At 36.4% G+C, this 18,753-nt stretch overlaps 2 protein-coding genes across 6 annotated transcripts; both read right to left on the bottom strand.

Moving 5' to 3' along the window:
• Positions 1–1,796: 1,796 nt before the first annotated feature.
• LOC102608667 (mitogen-activated protein kinase kinase kinase 5) lies at positions 1,797–10,922 on the bottom strand. Of its 5 annotated transcripts, none has more exons than XM_052445034.1 (16): positions 10,035–10,922; positions 9,088–9,678; positions 8,917–9,004; positions 8,672–8,734; positions 8,410–8,573; positions 8,137–8,212; positions 7,280–7,339; positions 7,062–7,187; positions 6,472–6,681; positions 6,253–6,350; positions 4,222–6,141; positions 3,987–4,074; positions 3,822–3,894; positions 3,243–3,349; positions 2,831–2,940; positions 1,797–2,270 (listed from the first exon to the last, which is right to left on the bottom strand). In XM_052445034.1, exons 1-11 carry the CDS (start codon positions 10,526–10,528, stop codon positions 5,946–5,948), a joined length of 2,166 nt encoding a protein of 721 aa, XP_052300994.1. In that variant the 5' UTR covers positions 10,529–10,922; the 3' UTR covers positions 1,797–2,270; positions 2,831–2,940; positions 3,243–3,349; positions 3,822–3,894; positions 3,987–4,074; positions 4,222–5,945. The 5 variants fall into 5 exon arrangements, with proteins under 5 accessions (XP_052300994.1, XP_052300995.1, XP_052300992.1 ...); XM_052445035.1 differs by having other exon boundaries at positions 1,797–2,209; XM_052445032.1 differs by having other exon boundaries at positions 1,797–2,940; positions 4,222–5,644; positions 5,725–6,141.
• A 2,833-nt stretch (positions 10,923–13,755) lies between these two features.
• On the bottom strand, positions 13,756–16,474 carry LOC102608950 (uncharacterized). Its single transcript, XM_006466582.3, has 3 exons — positions 15,918–16,474; positions 15,716–15,845; positions 13,756–14,291 (listed from the first exon to the last, which is right to left on the bottom strand). Exons 1-3 carry the CDS (start codon positions 16,284–16,286, stop codon positions 14,065–14,067), a joined length of 726 nt encoding a protein of 241 aa, XP_006466645.1. The 5' UTR covers positions 16,287–16,474; the 3' UTR covers positions 13,756–14,064.
• Positions 16,475–18,753: the final 2,279 nt, after the last annotated feature.

Below are 18,753 nucleotides of genomic sequence, written 5' to 3'. Positions count from 1 at the left end.
TAATACAATACAGCATAATACAATATAGTGTGCCAAACGCACCCTAAATGGCTTATTGAAAGGTTTTAAATCTCAAAATGATTTAAAATTAAGCAATTTTAAAAGGCCAAAAATAAAATGGTGTGTGTAATACAAGTATAAGAGCTTACCCAATTAGAGACAAAAAGATTTCCCAAGTCTAAACCGGTATACCACTTCTTCTCATCCGGAAAACCGTTTTTCTTATTGATTTCTCTCGGGACAAATTCCGGATAACCGGATTGTTCAAATCGGTGAGCCGCATTTTCTTTGGTTGCTCTCGGGTCAATATTCGGATAACCGGATTATCAATCCGGAAAACCGGATTCGCGTATGGCCTTCACTGGATTTAACCGGATAGCCGGTTCTGTAAATCTGGAAATCCGGATTCGAGCTGCACTTTGGCAGCATTCTGGATTCATTCGGCCAACCGGTTAAGGAAACCGGTAAGCCGGTTTTAACGTGCTATCTTCTGGATCCAACCGGCAAGCCGGTTTGTGATATCCGGAAAACCGGATTCGAGTGAAGGACTTGCTGGAACATAACCGGATTTCCGGTTCAAGTCAAACCGGCAAGCCGTTTACGGCTTGTAAGCTTCTGGTCACTTTAATTTCGTGCACTGATTTTAATCTTTCAATAGTCATACCTTATACTACAAGTGTTCGTTTTAAACATTCAATAATATTATTTTGTAAACATTTTTCATCTAATTTTTTATAAATATAATCACTTTCGAAGTATTTGTATTATGAATAAAGGTAACCAACAAAATAATAATATTCCAATCCGAATTTGCTTTTAAGTGTTTTAAATCTTTCGTTTGGTCGGAGAACTATCAAAGCCTCTTAGTGTCTTATATTTAATTTTAATCTTTGAAATATAGCACTCGCTTTTTATTAAAGAAAAGTACAATTGAATATATAAATATTTAATTTTTGGTTGTTAATTATTATATCAATAATCCTAATTGTTTTAATTTTTTGTAATTATGATTGAAATTCTAGTTAAGCAATGTATGCCTTCAATTTGTTGATTAAGGCTTGAAAAAGTAGTAAACCCAATGAATGACTTTCAACTAAGTTATAGTGGAAATTAAAATTTTTCACATTTGAGTGAAATTTGTGAAAGTGAACCATTAAAGTGAAGAAATAAGTGTGCTAAAGCAAAATATGACTTAACTATTAAGTTTGATTAAAAAAAAAACTAAAATGAGTAAAATACTAGTGGTTGCAATAAGTGGCCTCACAAATAAATTCGGAAGAGCTCTTATATTCCACTGGCGCTTTTTATAGCCGAAATCTCCACTATAAATAACCTTGCAACCATTTTTAATTCTATTAATTCCCACACAAATTTATAGGCTTATTTTCCCATCCGCTAAATCAATTTAATCAATTTATTTTATTTTATTTTAACTAATTATAGGAAACACAATTTAATGAAAATAAATCAAATTAACTATTCCTATGTCAAACATAATATTTTCTACATATCATCCTAAAAATCCACCAAAATCTAGTACATTACACCAAGTGCATCATCCAACCTTATTACAAGTACCATCTCCGAAAAAAAAGTGGATTGATATATTGCATAAATTTACGGCAAATAAAAAAAGGAAGAAAGGTAAATAGTTTTAAAGTAAAAGCTCAACACAGCTTATTAACAACGTATTTATTTTTTAGCAATATAACATTTTTTTTTGACATTTTTCAAATAAGTATCTTGTGAAATAAACATCCATGCAAATGAAATATTAAAATAAATAACAGGATAAATAAATAATTAAAACATATGGTTTCATTCAAAAGTCATCAATTGTGATCACCATACCAATTGCAATCATTTTACCATTGAGGGGTAATAACACAACAATTTTCCAGTATCCTGCCTCATGGTCAATACTTATAATTGTTGTATAAAATTGAATGTGTTCTCTCACTTGCTCAGCAACTACAACGAAACCCAGCAATGTAAATGGAAAAAGAAAAATTTTACATAAGCCATATAAAAGTTGCCTTGCAAATATCAACCTATATTTACTGAAGCCAAGCCTAAAATTCTGCAGCCAACAAAATTGCAACAAAGCCGCAGCAAAGTTCATCATCCAACAGATTCTGCCCCCTCCGAATAATTTCCAGGTACGACAAGGTAACTTGATTGGTCTATTCTTCCAGGAAGCAATGACAATCTATTGTTCGGCATTGACATCATTTGAAAATTCTTTCAAAAGCTATATTCATCAAAACAACCTATTGTTCAAAATGAACTTAATATTACTTTCATACCTACACAAATGCTCAAACTTTCACTAAAATAACTAATTATTACTTAAATCCAGCAAGTCAGTTTCAGAGTTGAATACAGAAAATTCCAATCAAAATAATATAACTACAGATATACATACAAGAAACTTACCACCAAAGCATTAATATAGCAAATGAGTTTTCAAAGCAATAAAGTGTTCACACTAGTAGGCAAGCAACCAAGCAAAATCTGGGTAAAAACACTGCCCATGATAATATATTGTTGAACTGCTCATTTTAGGACAAAATTAAACTTTACAACTAGTCAATTGAAATCGTTGTTCATTTCACTATTTCACTCCAAGGAAAGCCCTTTATTCAGATGAGAACCCAACACTTAATATTTACAGAGCTACAAGATTCAACTCAAACAATTAAAAAAAGAAGATTTAAGTCACCATTAACTGATAAACCAGATTGAAAGTGACTAAATATGCGTAAAAGCACGAATTAGGATATAAGAGAGAATTTGCCAGTGAGACAATAGCAATGGAAGTGAGGAATACACCGAGTATAGCAGATAAATCGCCAGGTTGAGGCTAAGGCTGAAGCCGAGGCTGTGCCTGTGTAGCCCTTGCTCTTTGTTGCTGTTGATCCATGCACTGTTGCCCAAAAGCTTGAGAAGGGAAAGACATAAACCAACACTATAAATCAATAAAAAATTTAATTCATACCCAAATCAACAATTAAAATCAAACCCAAATCAATCATCATGCTCTGTTACAGCTCTCAGGTTCAAAAAATTTCCAGCATTTAAAGGATAATAAATCAACCTTCATCAAAACAACTGATATTTAAACACATAAATATATGGAACTGTGTGCAGGATGTCTAGCTGAAAGCAAACAATCTGAAGACCTTTTCAAATTGAAAGGGAAAAAAAAGCAGAATCATTAAAGAGTAACAGCATTAAAGTACCTTGTTCCTAGCAGTTTCATTGCATCAGCTGCAAAAGTCATATCTGAAACATATTCCTTATGAGCGTCAAAAGAATTGCAGAGAGTACGTTGTCTGGTATCTCATACCTCCAATGCAGTAAAAATCAAACAAAAAGATAAGTGGGTTGAATAAAAAATTGAACCCTTAAAAGCAAATTAATAATTCAAACAGATTCAGCACAGTGATTAAATATCCTAAAAAACAAATAGACAAATAAAAAAAACAAATGTTAATATTTTCAAATAAAAACAATGAACTTTAGATATCATTTAATGATAAAATGTAATTAGAAATGATTTTACATTCATCAAAGATCACAAAAGTAAGAAGATAATTAAAGAACCTCAAAGCCAATAAGCAAAAAGCCATTGGAGAAAACCAAATGTCATTGGAAGTAGACTTCAATCATGTAAATAGCTGATTGGACTATGTTTGCAGGAAATTCATTTGCTAGACGCTATACTTATGACAATACTTTCCTAAACACTGTTACGGCTTTCAAAGAGAAGGAAATGAGAAGAAACCAGTTTCATAGCAGCTACTGGGGAAGAAAACCACCTTAATACAACCTTGATCATCGCCAGAGGCAACAGTTGACTCTGTCACGTTGATCAAACTATAAATAGCATCCCTGCAAATAGATAACATATCAGAGCATCAGAACCATATTTCTTGGACCATTAATGATCAATAATTTGAGAAAAAATAAATATGGGAACTTACTCATGAGAATCCTCAAGACGAGCAATAGTGGCTCCAGTCTCCACATCCGTGGCCAGAATTGAACGGTCAGTTGAACCCGTCAGCATCGCTGCACAAGTCCATTGGAAGGAAAAAATTAAGACTTTAATTACAAAAAAAAAACCACATAACTACAAATTAGCAAAATAATATCTTGATACAGTTCAAATCAAACCCTAATTATAAATTAATTCAGAAAATCTAATCTAATACTAACGTTTTGCTTGATGATTCTGGTGGTAAAGCGAATGTGGGGCGAAGCTAGAACAATAGTTCTGATGTCGTGCGGTGAGGAGATGATGGTACAGTAGCAGCGCAGAGGTGGTTGAGCAATAGTTGTGGCGTCCCACCGAAGCCCTTGACGACAGCTATTCTAGCGTTGGAGATGGATTGCGCGAGGAACAGGGTTGTGCTTGTGCCGCCGTTGATCATTGTCAACGAAGAACATCAGCCCATCCTTCTGCCTTCGTTGATCGTTGCCGACGGCGGAGATCAGCCTGTCCTTGTGCCGCCGTTGATCGTTGCCTAGGAACTCCTTCAGTTGCCACCGTTGATGGCCGTGGTGAGGCGCGTGTGAGGTGAGGAGTGGTGAGGTGTTTGACGTGTGTGAGGTGAGGGAGTGGTGACGGTGAGGTGAGTGAGTGAGTGGTGGGGATTTTTTTTGTTTATTTCAGTTTTACAGGTTTGTTTTTTCAAATTTTTTTAATTATTGAATAATAAAACAAATCTCAGCCATTGGATCCACTCTATTCAATCCAACGGTAATTTTCTACGTACTGTAACTACCCCCGTTGAACCGGTTGCCATATTTTTTTCTACTTTTATTCATTTTTTTCTTTTTTTTTTCAAACTAAAACCCCAGCCATTGGATTCAAATAAGCTGAATCCAACGGCTCAAGGGCAGCCCCTGTACCATACAGGGATTTTATGCCCTGCATGGTAGCCGTGTCCCTCACACTAATGAGCATAGTTCCTAAGCATGTTTTTTCCTAGGAAAGAGTGTGGGGGATTATTATCGCTTTCAGACTTTTTGAAAGAGTCTTGGTCGTTTCTCATGTGGCCCTTTTAGCAGGGGCATGTGGAATTGTGGAACACGCATGAGTTCCAATGGGCTAATGCTTACCGCAATTGTCAAGTGTCACTCCATCAGTGGACCACACATACCATTTCCAATGGAGGAATTTCGAGAAAAGTTAGAATGACAAACCAATAACCCGTAACCATGTATCCAGCACCAGCACTAGCACGTCTTTTTAAGGACGAGTTTTGTCATTTTCGATTTCGTAAAATAGAAAATTATTGTTGGGCCGCCGTGGATCCCATAACATTATAACAACACCACCAACAGATGTACACATAACGCATTCTTCATTACACGAAAAATGGGAAAGCTTCTACTTCTATAGGGTATTTGAACTTCTTTTCCTTTCTTTTCTTTCAATGTGAAAAATAGTAAGTACAATACAGATTATATACATATATGTAGAGAACAATCCAACAATGGAGACCCTCAGATTGTCCCATCCGAATCGGATTCTTCGTAAAAAAGAGTGACCACTACATATGGGAGACTTAACCTATTCTCTGAAAATTTTGTTTTGAATCCGTCAAAATGTGTACATGGAGGTAAGAATATTAACCTGAAAAAAAAAGAAAAAAAAAACATAAAAATGAACTTCCATAATTGCAGAAGATCATTGTTAGTGAGTAGTGACAAAACCTGCTTCTACTTTCCGGCTACCTAGATATTCATACTTCCAGGACAAAAGGTGCTTGAAGCTTCGAGGGCCTTTTCATGATGAAGATGATGCAAATAGAGCACTCTATTAAGCGTCAAGTTTACCCTGACACAGCGCCGATCGGTCTCTAAAACAAGGTATTTTACCGTGTCATTGACAAACCCTATGAGAAACTAAGCCGCAAGACGTCCACTCCTCCGTTTCATCTTCCAACGCGATTCTTTTTGGAACCCCGACCAATAAGGCCAAGGACAATTGCAGAAGCACTGCTATGACGGGTGCTGGGTCCTGAATACAAAGGAGATAAACAAGGAAGAGCCTCGAGGGTGGAACGTGGAGAACAAGTGGAGGCAACTGTCAAGTCGGAAGTTTCGAGATGGGATCGTCGGCCATTTTCACTGGAGAAAAAGAATAACGCAAAAGTAAATAATTAACAATTTTGAGAAGAATGAGGAGGATTCAGTTAGTTAAGGGGCAAGAGGAAAGATAAAAGAGGAACGAACTGCTACCTTTCCAAAGTTGCCTTTCTTGAACTTCGTGAGCTTGAAAGTGCTGCCACTTGATCATATTTAGCGTCAGCCTTCTCTCTTGGACTATGCGGTTTCTCCTGTCAGGACAACACAAATACATTTTAAATCCCTATGAAATTTTTTTTTTTTTTTTTGGACTCAAAATCCCTATGAAATTTGAAGGAAAAGAAGTGGAATGGAATGGCTTATTTAGCTTACTGTCAATTGCATCCCACTAAACGACAGGGAGCAGGAAGGGACATCGGGTTGTTGCGAGTTTTTCAGAAATCGGTGTTCTAGTAACAGGCTTGCTGGTGGCCTCTCTGCAGGATTTCTTTGAAAGCAGCATCTCAGAAAATCTTTGCCCTCAGGTGACAAACTGTCAGGTATCGCTGGGGTATCCCTCATAACTTTGAACATTGCTGCGGCCTTTATCAATAAAAGAATGTTAAACAATTTATCAGAGGGTGGGATAAAAGAAAGACCAGTAAAAAGGGAAATTAAATAATTCATAATTTTGGGTGAATGAAATGGATTATTGTTGGGAAGAAAACTTAGGATTCTCTTCCTAGCAGGCAAAGAAGCCTTTCAGCAGCAAATCTAAAGAGTAGATATGATTGACGGAAACAAGAGTAACTAATGCAGTAGAAGTAGCAAGCAAGAAGAAGTTTAATGATGCAAAACCAAGTTCTTCAAAACCCTGAGTTACTTTCTTAGCAATGGCCAGTAATAGCAATTTGGCATAGTGAAATATGCAGTGAGTGCCGGTCACAATGAATAAATAAGTTTAAGAAACAGTTGATGCTCACCCCTTCATATTCACTCCAGGGAGGTTTCCCAGTATACATTTCAATAATTGTACAGCCCAAGCTCCAGATGTCAACAGCAAGTGCACTATCAGAACTTTTACCTTTCTGCATGACAGCCATCATGAGCTACAGGAAAAAAAATAATTATTTCAGCGAGGTGAGGCTCTAGGCTGCAAAAATTTATGTAGTAAAATGTAGAAATAGCTACTAGCAGGTACCTCTGGAGCCATCCAGTATGGACTTCCCTTCATAGAAAGATCAGCTTTTTGACCGGTAAGCTGCAAATAAGAATCACAATTCAAGCTCCAGTGAGAAGAGAGAAAAAAAAAATAATGCATTACATTCTAGATTATGAATTATTACAGCAACATAAAGAGCATGATGACGACACCATAATGTAGTTGGTGTTTTTGCAGCCAATCAAAATAATCATTCTCCAAATTATTTGGCTCATTACAGGAATCAGAAAGAATAAGTGCTGGGTTCATCAAATAATCCCATGAATTCCTAACATGTAAAGCAGTCGTAACACAAAAACATTTGACTGGTAATATAATAGCGTTTGAACGTAATAGACAAACGAAATGAGAATACTGCCCAAGACGGGTTTCATAACACAAGATCACAAGCCTTAGATTGGGACTATAACCATGTACTTACACAAGGACAATACCATCACATTTTCCCACAGGCACAAGAGCAGAGCCCACAACAAAATAATTTATCTACCTTTCATATTCAAGCATGCTATATAATTTATCTACCTTTCATATTCAAGCATGCTATGTAATTTCTTCTTTACTTCTTGCACCAGAGTAAATGATATAATCACATTAAAAAAAGCAATAAATATACATATTTTTGACAAATACACTTCAGAAAATGTCAATAAAACTCGCCGAATATCTATGAAGAGAAAAGAAAATAGCAAAATATAAATAAATAAATAGAAGATCCCTTTGAAAGTTACTGCAGTTGCACATAACTAAATTGTAAAAGATCTCACAGGCATGCGTTCACAACCATGTTTCTGGGTTGGCACATAAAGATAATTAAAAATTTACTAAAAACTCACATGTTTGGCCATTCCAAAGTCAGCAAGCTTAACAACCCCTGATGCATCGACAAGCAGATTAGCTCCTTTGATGTCCCTATGTTTTCCAGATAAAAATAGAACACTAAGGCTCTGAATAAACATGATAAAATACAATTTTCCTGCTACCATGATTACAATTCATTCTATACTTGACTTAAAACTAAACATATAAAGTTGCTATACTTTAATTTTGCCACACTAATCGTAAGCTGAGAAAAATATCAACTTCTCCGGCAAAGCACACTCTTATACCTGTGGATTGTCTTTTTGCTATGCAAGTATGCTAACCCACTAAGAATATGACGAGTAAAATTGCGCACAACTGATTCTGTAATGGCTCCACAATGTTCACGGACGTATTTATTAATCGATCCAGGATGAACATACTCCAGATATATATAAAATTTGTCCTCAACCTGCATATGCATAAAATTGAATTCTCAGTCAGTTGACGATATTCTAGCAAAGCTCCAATAAGGGAGGACACCAAACACGAAACTGGAAGATTGCTTACTATTTCACTACCATAATACTGAACAATGTTTGGGTGCTTCAGATGGCTGAGAACTTTAATCTCCTGAAAGAAATGGATGGATTAGATGAATAGTTGGGAAATATCTTTCACTGTCTACCAAAAGATACCCCCAAAATAAAAACCACAAGTGCTCTGTAGGCTCCATATAATCAACTAGGTTGCTATCACTCTTATGCATGTAGTAAATTAAGTTCATTTAAAATGAAATCATGCTGAAAAGTAACCTGTTCCAGTTGCTTTATACTCTCTGCAGATTTTGGGTCATCAGGAAAAATATCAACCTCCTTCATCGCACACAAAGCTCCCGTTTCTCTGTCAAAGAGAAAAGACCAAAGTTGAGTGTTTGCTGTCTCAATATAGAGAAACTAGCATAAAGATACTCAGAACTTGTATACCTGTTGCTGGCAACATAAACACTGCCAAATGTACCACGCCCAATAAGCTTTCCCTTTTGCCATTGACTATTCATTGGCAAAGGTTCAGGTTTAGCAGCAACTTGTGGAATAGTAGCTGATGGTGAAAGCACAGCTGCTCCTGGAGGAAGAGGTAATGGGTGAACTTCAATACGAACAGTACTCTCACGGGACAACTTTGAGTGAATTGGCGATGAAGGTCCACTTGGGCTTATGGCATTTCGACATGGACTTCTGCTTCGAGGACTGTGAAAGGGAGAACTTTCAGCGCTAAAAACAGTGTAATCAAAGAATGCCGGGGGAGGAAGACCAGGAATATCCAATGTTGGCATCTCTGGGGCAGACCATCCTTGATTTCCATTAGGAACCTTATATTGAAACATCCCACCAACACTCCTTTGCGGGCTGCGTACAGGACTTGTGAATGGACTAGTAGGAGCACTCTTAGCAGGAATATTAAGCCTGAAGTTATCTCTAGATCTTTCTACATAATTCAGCGCTAGATTCACTGATCTAGATGACTTCGTGTCAAAGAACTCAGGCATCTTCCTCCCAACACGGCGAGAAAACACGCTGAAACAGGACAATAATGCAAAAAATGCATATGATCAACAACATGCCAGAAAAATATTTATTGAAGTAGGAACGACGAATGAAAATTCAAATAATCTAAAATAGTTGGAATGCTTAAGATTTTTGAAATATTACACAGGTGCCAGGAGATAGAAATGAAATGAAAAAGAAATAACCGCACGCATCTGCTCTTCAATTTCGAAATCATAAAACACCTAATTATCTTGCGTAATAATACCCCATTCCATAAGTAAGAAATTTATTTTATGAATGTACAGTGCAAAATCAAATTGACGCAATTAATTTATCGAATTGAACCAACAGGGAAGGGAAGAGAAGAGAAATTAAAAGGAAACCTGGCGATAGGGGAATTAGAGGAAGAATTAGAAACTCTGTCAGGCGCAGCGCAATCTACTCTATCTCTATCAGAAAGCCCGTCACGGTCTCTCTCGTCATCCACGCGAAGGGGCACGGGTAATGGCAGCGGCAACGGAACCGGCGAAGACGTCGACGTCCTCAATGCCGAGGAGGAATGATCATTACTATTATTATCTCTAGACGATACCGACTCCGAAACATCCGGGTTTGCCAATCTCGTTACTCCGACAACCTCCTGATCGCTTAAATGCCGTAGCTTCTTCTGCCTCGTCAACCTCGGCCCCCGCGAATTCTTTTTGTTGCTGTTGCTGCTGTTGTTATTATTATTGCTGTTGAGATTTTTAAAATGAATTTTTCGACTATTTTTCAAATAGAAAAAATCTCGTTTAGCGCGAGAAGAATAGGCGGAGACGGGAGAAGAGGAGGACGATGAAGGTGCAGAGGAGAAAGAGATGTTGTGAAGCCAACGCATGCTGGCCAGACACTATCATTATTTTTCTTTCAATTACGAGGGAGGAGGAAGAAAATGGGAGCAAATGATACGCATTGTGTTTTTGAATTTGTAACGACTGGAATTGGATGCGGAGGAGGTGGTTTGATTCAAGAACGCGGTTTACAACGTACTCCGTTCGGTTACCCGCCCAAGCGGGGTCTTACCAAGGTCTATTCTCTCCGTTTTGAGGGGGCAAATAATAATATAACTAAAGTCAAGCCTCTCCTTTCTCCCTCTTTTCTTTTTTGGTCTTCGTTTCTTCCCTCCTCCTCCTCTCTTTTCTTTCTGCAGAGCGTCGTTTTGCCGTTATATATTTTATTTTCTGTTACATTTGCGTCTGGCGCGTGTGAATTCCGTTATGGGAGGAGGACAAGCAAATTCAATCGAATCGAGGCTCCTCTATATCTTCTCCCCTAAAATATAATATAATATCTACATGATTGGTACGCCAGATACCTTCCACCTATTCCTTGTACCATATCTGATGTGTGTGCGCGTGTTAGTGACTTAGTGTCACCTTTTTCTAGTACCGTCCTAATTTTTTTTATAAGGATATATTTTTTAATTTCATAATTTTATAGTGTATTGAAAATTCACTTAATTAAATTATACAGTTTAATAATATGTGTTTTCATTAAAAAAAAAAAGAGTATACTCGCACATGAGAATAACTATATAAACACCCACTTTTTCGTTTATATATATATATTGTTGTGGTATTAGTGTCTATATCCACCGTTACCCCTTACTTAGTTTGGCTAGCGCTTAGTCACCTCTTGTTGTAATTGGTTAATAAACCAAGTCATCTTGAAGATCAAAGCTAATTAGCATAGCCACTTTTGTGACAATTTTTTTTTTTGAATTCTGTTATATACAGATTGTTACTAATATTATATCAGACATTACAATTACAATATTTACAATCATACTAAATAACGGGGACTACCGCCATACATTAACTCATTGATCTAATATTAGAGGGGTGCTTACTTCACCCACATTTCGTTCGTTCGAGAGGTGCCTACTTTACTCACATTTTGTAAGGGATCATATTAAACAATTGGGACCACCACCATACATTAACTCATTGATCTAACATTCGAAGGGTGCCTACTTCACCCACATTTTGTTCGTTCGAGTGGTGCTTACTTTACTCACATTTTGTAAGGGAGACACAGTCTCCACTCAATTATCAGGGGTGCCTACTTCATTCACATTTCATTCGAGAGATGTCTACTTCACTCACATTTCGTAATGGAGATATTGTTTTCACTCAATTAGTTGATAATTGAGAGAATACTGAAACTAACCTTCATAATGCTCTTATAGAGGATCAAACCCTTACACCTAACATTATAAGTACAAGACTTATCCCATTAGACGAAAACCCCATTGGTGCTTTCGTGACAAAAGTTGACCAGGCAATTGTGAGCGGTAAACTTTGGTGAAAGGGTATTGATCGTTAAATTAAATAGCTATGCATGTATGGCATGCATCTATTTGGCTAATTAGCTCGGAAACCGAAATTATACGTGAACTGAAGAGTACGTAGGCTTTTCAATCATGCCACGTTTCCTAAGCTTGGCATTTTTTTGATTGGCCGAATGGCTCTATAAATATAGCCATTTGGCTTTGTAAATAACGTATGAGAAATAATGGCTTTATAACAAAAGCTTAGTATAATTCATTCATTATATATTTGTTTTACTCATTCTTTACTTTCTGTTATAATCTATATTTACAACACATACAAGACTATAATTTTTTTTTTTTTAACGAAAACTAGAATAATATGAAAAAGAATCAAGTGGGATGAAAAAGCTGTTTTCTATACAATAAAACCAAGTCATCCACTAACTGATTATAAACCTTTAGGACATAACTAATCTGAACTGAAAAACCTACAAAGTACAACGCATAAACAAGGTCAACTAAACAATCGACAGAGACAAATCAATCTCACTAATAAATTAAAAACCTAAAGGCAAGGCCATTGCCTCACCAAAAGTAATATCATCTAAATAATTTCTTGAAAATCATATATTTAAGACTGCCACCATTGGGGCCGTTAGAATCTCCACGCACTATCATCAGAGTCAATACAACCGGCTCCAACACAAGTGTATTAGCTTGACCTGAGCACCAAAGCTGCACCATGAAAAAGTTATCGAAAAATAGGAAAAATAAAATAAAATAACAAAAGAAAAATACCGGCCAGAAAATGAAATTCTCTCCCCGGCCAAGTCACTTTATGTTATTGAAGTTGATGGTTGGAAAGTTGTGGGTAGAAGATGAAGATGAAGGATTTGCGCCAGGGAGTTCGCTTTCGCAGTCGGTCTTCTATAAAATTAATTAATTAAACCAGTCCTTTTTTCATTTTATTTTATTTTCTTCCTACTTACTAGCATCCACAGCATAGTTTCTATATAGTTGACTAAAAATTCATTGAATCATTGCTGTGACATTATTATGCGTATGATCGTGGTTTCACTAAGAAAGGAAGCTATAAAGTAGAAAATGTATAAACAAACTAAATTTATCGCAGTTAGTCGAAGTTCCAGGCATCGACCCGTATCCTCATATTTTTAATGTTGGAGGTGTAATGCTACACTAATTTTCATAACCAAACATGACCTTGTCACTTTCTTTTACCTCTTGAATCCCAACCAAGTGGTGATTATTCTATCAAAGATCAGAGTAGTAAAATCTTTGGAGAAGAGAATAGTTCTTTTTACATTATGCTCGCGAAAGCAGAGCGTATATCCATTGACTGAAAGCATAGAGATGTTTGTATTGAATTGAATGGGTCCTGGGTCCTGGGTCCATTACATCGGACGCTTAGGGAACCATGCGCGGACATTCGCCGCAGATCATTGCTCCCTCGTCTCTATTTTGTTTTTTGGCGTGTGGTTATTTAACACGATAATCTCTGGATGTAGCAATGGCTTTACAGTTTACTTGATCAAATTCAAGTTGTTAATTAGGAATCAATTCTAATTCAGTGGTTTACTGAAGCTTCTTCAAGACCCAGTCCATGTTTTAGCAGACTCCCAGGCAAAGTCAACAGTCATATACGATGAAAGTACCCAAAATACATGGATTCCTAGAACCATACTATTCACAGCCGCTTATAAAGGACCATTGGTGTTGCTGTTATGCTCCTGTCAAATTACACTGAAGGGGTAAAAGGGGTAGAAAGAAGCAGATACTAAAATGAATGATACAACCATTCACCTAGTTGTATAATAAAATTATCAAATATAACATGCAATGAAATCTATCCACGAATGCTACAGAACAACCGGTATTTTTTAATTTAAGCTCTGACCATTAATTGTCCCTTCTTTTACACGGAAACCAAAGCACATCCTGAAGCCCGGTTAAAAGAACCGGCTTATTCCATCTCTTTCTTTCTTTCTTTTTTTAACCCCCACCCCCATTTCTTTTTTTCCGCTTCTTCTCTTAGGTATTCTACTCATAAATCTGCAAACCTTGCCCAAGTTCCACTTCAGTGCCTACATCACTGCAGGTTCTGGGTTTTCCAACTTAGTTGCCGAGATCTTGCATAGAGGCATTTTCTCATTCTTGCTCAGAAGCTTCCAGGATGGATGAACCTCAATGTCGCTCATGAATACTCTATCTCCAATATCGAGATTGCTGACATCTACCTCAATTTTGGGAGAAATATGTTCAGCTGGGCACAGATATTTTAAGCTGGTTCTAATACTTTTCAAATATCCCCCTGTTATGGCATAAAAGTGGCAGTAGACAGACACTTTTTAGAAACAATAAGCAATCTCATACTATGCAAGGTAATATACAAAATTAATGCAATGACTGCAGCACAGAACAAAACACAAGGATATCAATGAGAAAACTGAACAATGTAGCCAACCACTCTAGTATTTTTCTTTGAATGAGTTTGGGCATTGTTTGTTAATGCTTCAAAACACATTATATTGGCACCAAAAAAATATGGTAACTGTTTCACAAATCAGGAAGAATATTGCAGGAAAATCTCCTTATATTGGATCAGACTTCAGCAGCTGCGATAATTGTTCTATCTGTCGTTAATATGTGCACCAGAAGCATCCATTTTGCCAAAGTTTAACTAAGTTACATACCATTTTGTTGCATCATGATAGTTTACCTCATATTTACAGTTTCAATCTCATATTTACAGTTTCAAGTAAGGGAAAATTTTATGCTTTCTCTTCCATGAACTTATGAATATAAGAAAGTGAGCAGAACGGTAATCTAAGTATACTAACTAACTACAAAGAAGCACGCGATAATTGAAAGTTGGGGCAGCACAGCTGAAAGAGACAGTTCAACACCAATAATCTGAACAATCAATGAAGAGAAGTGACCTTGTATATAAAAAGTTGATTTCTTTTATGAACACAAAATGGTTGCTTACAGGGTAAACCAAAACGAGCGGTGACGGTTTGAAAAGCAAAGAAAGCACCTTTAAAAAATCTTCTAAGAATTATTAGACAAGAAAGTCAAAGAAGCACAGGGATTTATTTGGGTAAGACAGGGTAAATTATCAGATAAGTCATCAAAAACTTAATATAGTTTGTTGGTGCTAGGTTCACAATTAAAATTTAACCATGTTTATAATAAGAGAAAAAAATGTTTTACATGGCATGCAATGAAAGTTAATCTAAGGCAGATGTTTTACTAGAAAATTTCCATCACATTGTATGTGCTGAAATAACGATAACGAGCTATTGAATAGGAAATTCTAGAAATTTGGGAAAAAGTTCATTTGACAATGTAATCCTCTTTTTAAGAGGGAACAGAATCTATTGACATTTATCTAGCATAACATAAAATATGCATACGTATAGGGAATTAAACGTAAATCTAAATCTCCAAGTTCCTAGAGATTACACCATTGATTCAGAAGAGCTTGCACGGCAAGTGTGTTGGAAGAAGCCCCACTTGCTTTAGTGCATTTCATGTTCATGTATGACATTGTTCGCCTAGACACTCTAAGAGCTCTAATCATCAAAAATCATAATTCATGCCCTCCCCCTATCCAATGTCAACTGCATAACATCTTACAGTAGTCTAAAATCTTCAGTTATTTAACAACTTAACTAACTGAATCTTCAATACCTACAGTGACAGTTCATACAATTAAAAGCTAAGCAGTTTTACCTTTCTTGAGACCAGGACAGCTCTCTACTCCTTTAAAGACAACAGGCACATCAACTTTCAACTCCGTTCCATCATCAGCCCAGACAAAAACCAAATTCAATATTCTCCCAGTCTCTTCATCTCTATGAACCTACCCACGAAAACAGAAAAAATTTCAAACACTATGTAAAAACCAAAATAAAATGAAGCAGACGGGTTTTACCTTAATGGGAAGCACTTTTCCTGAATCAAGCAAAACCGACGACCCAGAACCGGCACGGATCTGCAGCGGGAAAGTAGTGGAGCAAAAGAAGGGGAGTTCTACGGACTTGAGGATGGAGTGAATCTGCTTTCTTTCGGTGGATAAGATTTGTTTCCTGGACGGTGATCTTCTGTCGGTATTTTGATCAAGCAGGTCCTGCGCGAAAACGACAGCTGGGATTCGACCCTGGGATCGATCCCTGGCTGAGACTCGGCTGCCGGTGCACTCTCTGGGGATGGCTTGAATGGTGTGGTAATACGAAGTGGTCCGTGAAAACGGTGTCCTGGAGTTGTGTGCCACCTTTTGAACAGTGCGGCACCACAGCGTCATGGTTGTTTCGGTGTTGGCTGGCGTCCCACAGAAAATGAAGGTTTTGGTTCGGCTCCGTGTCGCCAGCGAGGGTTTTGTGAATTGATGGGTTTAATGAACCATGGGCTTGTTTGGGCTCTTTCTGTTGGACAAAATTACAAGCATTTGCCCATCTGGTAACCGTCTTATGCCTCGTCTCATCGATTTTTCAATTGTTTACCCTCGGCTCTCAGTCTCAGCAATACAATCAACTCATGATATATACGAGATACAACTTCAGATTAGTTTAGTGATCTCATTCAGCACAAAATTAGTTAGTGATGTAACTAGCGAGTATGAAATTCGTTATCACAAAGGAGTGGCATTAGGAGATTAATCTAGAAACATTTATTAATAAATGGAAGTGGAACGTATGCATCACTGACTCGCTGAGGCCCTGTTTAGTATTGAAGTTGGAAAAAAATTACAGCACTAAAGTGTTTTATAAGTTGATTTTATTCATCACTTTTATAATGAAAAATCTATAAAATTTTCATTATTTTTGTCAAAATTATTATTTTAAAATTATATTTATTATATTTTATTGATTTTTATTTCATAGTTAACTATTTTTTTTCTTGCCATAGTTCAATACCAAATAGTGCATGAGTACGCAAAATTCTCTCTTTACCAATGACTAATTTTATTTTTGTTTATCCCAAAAAAAGAGCAAAGCTGCCAAGTAATAATAGTAACAAAATAGAAGTTTTCCCATCTCTGATCCCACTGAAGAACATGTAAAATCCGTGTGAACAATATGTTACAATTAATGTAACATACACAAGCCACAAGAACCACACAAACATGTGGGTCCCATAATTTGTGTGGTTCTTGTGGCTTGTGTATGTTACATTAATTGTAACATAGCAAAATCCTTAAAAATAATCTGATAAGTATTGACAGTTTTTCCCTTTTCCCCCTCTTTTTTTTTTATTTTTTTGTTTTTTTTTTTTTATCATTTTAAAACATGATAAGTCTAACATACCATATGACAGTTATTATTATACCAGCACAGATTTAGCAAGATCCTTAAACGCACCGTCAAATCCTCTCGTAGTTGACTTAATCTTTCTTTCAGTACCTACCCATCCAACGGAATGGGACGTCCAGTCACTCTATTTTTTTTTTTAATTTTAATCCTTTTGTTTGTTTCTGCCATTTGGCCTATTGCGGATAAGTAGAAAGATATTGAGATATTCGTATACTAGTGCTGCCCTGTGCCTGTGTGGTATCATTTTCCTATAACTTATATGTTGATCCCACGTACCTCTCTCTATTCATTCTTTATGATTTTCAAGTCCGTCTTCAATCTCATTGGTGAATAATGATTGCTGCCGCTACTGAACTTTGACCAATTTATTTGTTTTTACTCTGCTTGGAGTCCATAAACTACCATGCGACTAGTTATATAGATGCCTAATCGCTTTGTCATTTCAGTTCTTATATAAAATCAAATTATACATGTAAAACGGAAAATGTTACTTCAACTTAATTTTTTTTTTTACTTAAAATTTTGATTTAAATTTTGAGCATTGATTTCATTAAATTCAATAATGGATACTTAAAGTCACAGAATCCAATAATAAATATTAGAAGTTAATTAGATTAAATGATATCAATGATTTAAATTTTGGGTAAAAAATTAAAGCCGAAAATTTTAGTTGAAACAACACATCACTGAAAATCTGAAAAAGCGAATGGAAAGGCAACAGGGTCTCAGTCAAGCCAAGACAGAGAGTATACATACATGTAACTAAAGGAAAACAAAAATAGAAAAGAGTGAGAAATAAAAAAATTCGAATAAATTAAGCTGGATGAGACAAATTTGGTGATTTGCATGCAATGGCTCCTGGAGCCACCATAAAAACGAGTACTGGGAGCAGTGATCTACGATCGTAAAATTTTACAAGAAAATTGATATCGTTCGGCATAATGTGCCGAAACAATTATTATATAACCAACGAAGCGTACGTTATTTAAGTTGAATAGGTTACAACGACGAAATGATAAATGATGATAAAGACAAGAAGAGAAAAGATGACGACTATGATCCGATAAATGATAAAATATTAACGGAATAAATCCACGGGCACGCAATTGCTTACCAAACACACTGATGATTGATGACTGGTGAGTAGCGACTGATCATCTTCTCTGCGATTTATTTGACCGTACGTGACTGCGCATGGTAGAGCCATTAATGGTTACACAATGGCTCACCTTTGCTTCCTTTTTGTCCACGTCGCTCATAATAATAAAAAAATAATTTATTAAGCGTCGTTTTCGTTGAGTATATTTTCGCTGACAGCTGACGTTCCATTACACTGCACTTCAATCTACATTACTCTACATACCCCAGCGCTTTCCCTCTCCCGCTTTCCGTTTAAGTAAAGTGATTATCTCTACACTCCGTGGCTTAACATGTGTACCTTTTTCACTTACCTCAATT

The sequence above is a fragment of the Citrus sinensis genome, chromosome 7 (genome assembly GCF_022201045.2).
Source record: "Citrus sinensis cultivar Valencia sweet orange chromosome 7, DVS_A1.0, whole genome shotgun sequence".
NCBI lineage: Eukaryota > Viridiplantae > Streptophyta > Magnoliopsida > Sapindales > Rutaceae > Citrus > Citrus sinensis.
This window is presented reverse-complemented; position numbering and strand designations above follow the sequence as displayed.

Bases quoted from the DNA above. Each gene is read 5' to 3' on its own strand.
- LOC102608667 (XM_006466581.4), bottom strand. From the start codon at position 10,528: ATGCGTTGGCTTCACAACATCTCTTTCTCCTCTGCACCTTCATCGTCC. The intron at 9,005-9,087 runs GTATACAAGTTC...TCTCTTTGACAG, and splicing joins GTTTATGTTGCCAGCAACAG to AGAAACGGGAGCTTTGTGTG. The intron at 6,682-7,061 runs GTGAGCATCAAC...TTATTGATAAAG, and splicing joins CCTGGAGTGAATATGAAGGG to GCCGCAGCAATGTTCAAAGT.
- LOC102608950 (XM_006466582.3), bottom strand. From the start codon at position 16,286: ATGACGCTGTGGTGCCGCACTGTTCAAAAGGTGGCACACAACTCCAGG. The intron at 15,846-15,917 runs GTAAAACCCGTC...TTTCGTGGGTAG, and splicing joins GAAAAGTGCTTCCCATTAAG to GTTCATAGAGATGAAGAGAC. The intron at 14,292-15,715 runs GTAAAACTGCTT...ATGCCATAACAG, and splicing joins CTGTCCTGGTCTCAAGAAAG to GGGGATATTTGAAAAGTATT.